Below are 6151 nucleotides of genomic sequence, written 5' to 3'. Positions count from 1 at the left end.
TCAACTTATATTACCTCCTCTATCCTATAGGTTCTCTATCGCGAACTTGTTTTGACAACGATTTTCGGATTCAAATTGTATTGAATTTGATAAACAGGTTTAAATAGGTTGCTTGAGATGATATTTGACAGATGCTTAAGGTATTTTAAGTGTTCTGTAGTAAGTTAATAGACCGAAGACGAATTCAATACACTTTACAGTCCGTTAGAGCCGAATTGATCAATTTTCTTCACTGTTTCTGAGTGCCGCTGTATTTGTCACATTTGATACTTTTCGCGTGGACACATTATGGTACCTCGTGGGCGTCATCCATTATTTACGTCACGCGCAATTTGTACATTTTAAGCTGTGTATAAGGCAAACGTAGTGTGGGATGACCTCCGGCTAGATGGGGTGAAGACTTGCGAAAGGTGGCTGGATATGATTGGATGCGGAAAGATAAAGATCGCATCCAGTGGCGTGCTTTGGGAGAGGCCTACGTCCAGCAGTGGACTGCTATAGGCTGTTGATGATGATGAAGCTGTGTCCGATCCTTTTGGCAGGGCTATTAGGTAGACACTACTCTTAAGAATTAACTGTGCACCTGGCCATCAAGAACCAGGGGTCACGCCGGGTACGCCAAAGCTAGTTAATATGGCCTCTGTTTTTGTCAGTCAGATGCACAGTTAATTTGCATGAGTAGTAGATGGCTATAGCCAGGCTACTCGGCAATATTAGACATTGCTTAGCATGTAAGTTTTGCCACATTTCTATAAATTGGTTTATAAGTTTTTTTTTTTATTTAATAATTTTATTTACAAATGTATTCTAAAGGCTTTTTAAGCTTATAAAAGTCCAGTTACACCATGGTAGTTATTTCTAAGAACTGTACAGAATTCATGCATTTTCGACGAGCTTATTCCAACAAGCATTTTTGTTATTCATGTTTCTTGAGTAAACATAAATTAACTTTTGCATTTTTAATACTAAACTTTTCTTAGTGAAGCTATGAAAACTGAAATTCTTCTAATGTATTTGGTATGACAAAACTCAGTAAAGTTGTTTCAGCAAAAAAAGTAGTCAGCTTAGACCAGCTTAGACTCATTTTACCTTTGAGATGACATTTTGTTTGGAAACTTGTACATCTAGATTCTAGATGTGTCATTATCATCATCATCATCGTCAGCCAATAATCATCCACTGCTGGACATAGGCCTCTTTCAAGGAGCGCCACAACACTCGGTCCTCGGCCTTTCTCATCCAACCACTACCGGCTACCCGCCTAAGGTCGTCAGTCCAGCGGGCAGGAGGGCGTCCCACGCTGCGTTTGCCTGTTCGTGGTCTCCACTCGAGAACTCGTCTATCGAGAAGGTTATCGGTTCTTCGGCAGATATCATCAGCCCACTGCCACTTCAGCTTCTAGATGTGTACTTCAAGTGAATTATACTCAATCCGACCTATCGAATAAGGTATACAAATTTATAGCGAAAAGTGGGTGGCTCGCTTACGAGTCAATTCTGACTACCCATTAGGGGATAACAGTCCTAAAATTACCAATACTTACTAAGTAAAAAATTACCTAGCAAAAAATCGCAACCCATAACATTTTCTTAAGACCAATCAAATGTTAAGTTTTATTGATCGTTCAAGAGCCTAACCCTCCATTATTTACCTTGTGTTCAGGTTTGATTATACTACTATTTTAAGTTCTGTAAATCACATATTTAGAATAGTTATAAATTGTATGATTTTTTGGAATTTTAATAAATTTATCTCATCTTAATTATCTTATCTTATATTATTTCCTCGTAAAACCTTGAAACCCTTGAAACTGGTAAAAAAACCTTAAGCATCAAGTCCACCCCTTTTTCAGTTTCAATATATTTATTAAACATAATAAATCATACAATCAGTTTATCAATATGACCCACAAAGACCCCAGTTTTTTACTGGTTTGTCTGTGGTTAAGAACCTTGTACACTAAAGTGCCAATTTCTCCATAGTCGGTTAGAGCATAACCAGGTATTAGTGGTTGAATTTTGACACATCTGTCAAGAATTTTATATGGAGATGTCGTATAATTGATAACCAATCTCCGGTCGGTTAGATAACCGACTATGGAAAAATTGGCACTTATTTTATTTTATTTTATAATATTTGCCCTCGGTTTCGGCACCACACGAACCGTTAGCCCGGCCGCAGGGGAGGTAGGGTCATCTTCCCTGCCTCCCACTGGGGTAAATCCTGACCGGCGCGTCCTCGCCGCGGGGGTGGGCACCACTCGCTGCAGTAGGCCGGAGGGAGTCGGTGGCTAAGTCCGGTCAGGGAACCAGCTCTGCGGGGTATATCGCGGACCCCTGCCCAGGGATACGGGTGAAGACCTTAACGGCGGCTACAGCGGAGAAGATGGAATTCAGTACGGTGTAGGTCGGCGGATGAGGCAACGGATCTGGGGTACCGTAGGCGACAGTAGGGTACAACCTGAACAAGTCGGCAACTCCTGCAACCGATGCGTCTCCACACGTAGTGATCACTCATTCCTGTGGATAAAGACGTTGAGGTCGAGAGAGAGGCATGAATGCTGGGCAAGTTCGTGTTTCTTAAATGTGTCCCAGGCGATGCAGCGCCAGGCCTGTGGAGAGGTCACTTCACCTGCGTCTTTTTGGAAAGATGTGGGAAACAACACGGGGAGTCACAGTCACCGGTGATAAGTCTGCGCCAATGGACGTGATGCGCGGGCGCCAGGGGTGACTCTCGACGGTAGGATAGCCCATCGCGGCTAATTGATCAGTTACCGCCTGCCTTAGCTGGGCAGCCCCCGGCCAATAAGGTACTGATCCGTCCCTCATCTTGCGCTTCTATAGGTGTGTGGAGCAGCAGGCGCGTCACAGTGTCTGTAACAGGATGGGTTTTCTCAACACCTAGAACACAAAGGACACTACACACACCTAGAAAAAAATAAACAAATGCACTTAAAGACTATGCGCTTCGCCACTTGGAATGTGAGAACAATGATACCCGGTCAAGACCCCACTCCTGACAATATACCAGAAATTAGGAAAACAGCTATCATCGATAGAGAACTGTTAAGACTCCGGGTTGACATAGCTGGACTCCAGGAAACTCGCCTCTCTGACGAAGGAAGCCTACGAGAAGAAAATTACACCTTTTTCTGGAAGGGGAGACACGAGAGCCAGCGCCGCGACTATGGTGTTGGTTTTGCTGTGCACAATAAACTTCTTGCCTGCATGGAACCCCCTGCTTACACTTCGGAACGTCTGATGTCCATGCGATTGATTACCTCAACTGGTCCGGTCACGTTGGTTTCTGCGTATGCTCCGACACTGGCTTCCAAATCTGACGTCATAGACAGCTTTTATGATGAACTACGTCTATTAATGGAGTCTATACGAAGTTCGGACAAAATAATTGTGCTCGGTGATTTCAACGCTAGAATTGGGAGCAATTCAACAGATTGGTCTGATTGCATTGGAGCACACGGCATCGGGAATATGAATGATAACGGGCAACGTCTGCTCGAGTTCTGCACCTCCCATGGCCTGTGCGTCACTAACACATTTTTCCAAAATAAGGTAGCTCATAAGGTTTCATGGAGACATCCCAGATCGGGGCATTGGCACCAAATTGATTTCGTCCTATACAGAAGGCGTGACTTGCGTGATATTCACAACACTCGAACGTATCACAGTGCAATATGCGACACTGATCATTCTTTGGTGCTGTCCAAAATGAAACTTCTGCCTCAGAAAATATACTCGGCAAGACCAAGACGCAAATTAAGAGCCCCACTTGATATTACAGGCTTATCTGATGTAGTGACTAGGAGCCAGTTTTCCGCAGTTGTTCAGGGTAAGCTGAGCGTTGAAACGCTACAAGGCTCCCAAAGTCTTGAATCCGCTTGGACGAACTTTAGAGATACAGTCATGAAGACAGCTGAAGAGACTCTCGGGAGAAAGGTCCGCAAACAAACAGATTGGTTTGCCGAATATGAGCAAGTCTTACACCCCCTTATAGAGGAGAAAAGAAGTGCATACACAGATTACCTGAATAACCCATCTGACGCACACTGCGAAATCAGGTATAAAAGTGCAAAAGCAAATTTACAACGCATTTCTCGTGAGTGTGCGAACTCCTACTGGACAAAATTATGCATGAAAATCCAACAATGCCATGACGTAGGAAACTATAGGGGGATGTATCAAAATATCAAGGTAGCAATCGGCCCCACCATCAGAAAGCGTGCTGCCATAAAGGACCTAAATGGCGAACCAATCACGGACAAAAACCAACAGTTGGAAAGATGGGCACAACATTATACCGATCTGTACGCTGAACCTATCTCAATCAGCGCTTCGGCTCTAGAATCCCTTGAAGTCTTCCCAGTAGCACTTGATCTAGATGAAAAGCCTTCGTTTGAAGAGCTACATAAGGCTATCTTGGGTTTAAAATTAGGGAAAAGCGTCGGACGTGATGAGATACCAGCAGAACTTCTTCGTACTGGTTATGTGTCTTCGCTACTCTTTGTGTTGATTCTGCGCTGCTGGGATGAGAAAGCAATACCCAAAGATATGAGAGACGCCAATATTGTTACATTGTACAAAGGAAAGGGAGACAGGGGGGACTGCAACAATTATAGAGGAATATCACTCCTGAGCAACGCTGGCAAGGCCTTCGCAAAAGTGGTTCTGAAAAGGCTAGAATCACTTGCTGATCGTGTATACCCAGAAACACAATGCGGTTTTAGAGCTGGCAGATCTACAACGGACATGATATTCACCTTACGACAGGTACAGGAAAAATGCAGAGAACATCGTATGCCCCTCTTTACAGCATTCGTTGACCTACAGAAGGCCTTTGATACGGTCAGTCGCGAAGGGCTCTACCGTGTACTTGAACACATTGGCTGTCCACCTACTCTCTTAGCCATCATTAAATCCTTCCACGATGGCATGTGTGGTACAGTCGTCTTTGATGGTGAAGATTCGGGCCCTTTTAATGTTAATAGGGGAGTAAGACAAGGGTGCGTTCTAGCTCCGACCCTGTTTGGCATCTTCTTTTCTGTTCTTCTCTTGGTGGCCTTTAAAAACTGTGACGTCGGAGTTCACCTGCACACAAGGAAAGATGGACGACTTTTTAACATCAACCTGTTGAGATCCAAAAGGAACAGGTTGGATTTGTTGGCCAGAGAGCTCCTGTATGCCGATGATGCTGCACTGGTCGCAAATACGGAAGGTGGCCTTCAAGAATTAATAACCAAATTTAATAGCGCATGCAAGCTTTTTGGTATGACAGTGAACAGTAGGAAGACCGTCGTTATGGTTCAGGGAACGGACTATATGCCTCAGATAATGCTCGGTGAGGACACCCTTCAAATCGTGGACGACTTTTGCTATCTCGGTTCCACTACCACCAACAAATTGTGCAATAACAAAGAGATTAACACCAGAATAGGCAGAGCTGCGACCAACTTCGGAAAGCTTCATGCTCGTGTATGGAGAAATAACAAGCTGAATATCTCTACCAAGGTCTTAGTCTACAAAACATGCGTCCTGAGTATTCTCTTGTATGCATCTGAAACGTGGACAACCTACTCGATGCACGAACGCCGTCTAAATGCTTTCCACATGCGATGCCTTCGCGCAATACTAGATGTCACTTGGAAAGACCGGATGTCCAACGAAAGAGTTCTCGACATAACTCGCACCTGTAGTATCACTGCTACACTGAAACAACGAAGGTTGCGATGGCTGGGCCATGTTTTACGTATGGACCCAGATAGACTTCCTCGCGCGGTGATGCTGGGCCAAATCGCAGACGCCAAAAGACCAGTAGGTCGCCCGATGCTCCGTTTTAAGGATTCCTGCAAACGTGACATGTTATCCTTTGGCATTAACCCGAACACCTGGGAAACGGCAGCCATCGCAAGAGCGGAATGGCGAGGCCTTCTGTGTGATGGAGTAGCTCACCACGACGAAGCCTGGCTCGATGGCTTGAGGCAGAAAAGACTTCGTGCAGTTCAAGAACCGTCTGCAGACTCACGCTACACTTGCGATCTCTGTGGCAGAAGGTGTCGAGCTGCAATTGGACTCTACAGCCATAGAAAAAGATGCGCACAAACCTCTTCCCATCGAATGGACTGACGCTGCAACTA

The 6151-nt window shown here is 44.7% G+C and overlaps 1 protein-coding gene across 1 annotated transcript; it reads left to right on the top strand.

Moving 5' to 3' along the window:
* Positions 1–2990: 2990 nt before the first annotated feature.
* On the top strand, positions 2991–4923 carry LOC105397932. Its single transcript, XM_048626925.1, has 2 exons — positions 2991–4787; positions 4831–4923. Exons 1-2 carry the CDS (start codon positions 2991–2993, stop codon positions 4921–4923), a joined length of 1890 nt encoding a protein of 629 aa, XP_048482882.1.
* The last annotated feature ends 1228 nt before the right edge of the window (positions 4924–6151 follow it).

Source organism: Plutella xylostella, chromosome 17 (genome assembly GCF_932276165.1).
Source record: "Plutella xylostella chromosome 17, ilPluXylo3.1, whole genome shotgun sequence".
Taxonomy (NCBI): domain Eukaryota; kingdom Metazoa; phylum Arthropoda; class Insecta; order Lepidoptera; family Plutellidae; genus Plutella; species Plutella xylostella.
Note: the sequence above shows the minus strand (reverse complement) of the source record. Positions and strands in the feature narration are given on the sequence as shown.

Bases quoted from the DNA above. Each gene is read 5' to 3' on its own strand.
- LOC105397932 (XM_048626925.1), top strand. From the start codon at position 2,991: ATGATACCCGGTCAAGACCCCACTCCTGACAATATACCAGAAATTAGG. The intron at 4,788-4,830 runs GTACAGGAAAAA...CCCTCTTTACAG, and splicing joins TGATATTCACCTTACGACAG to CATTCGTTGACCTACAGAAG.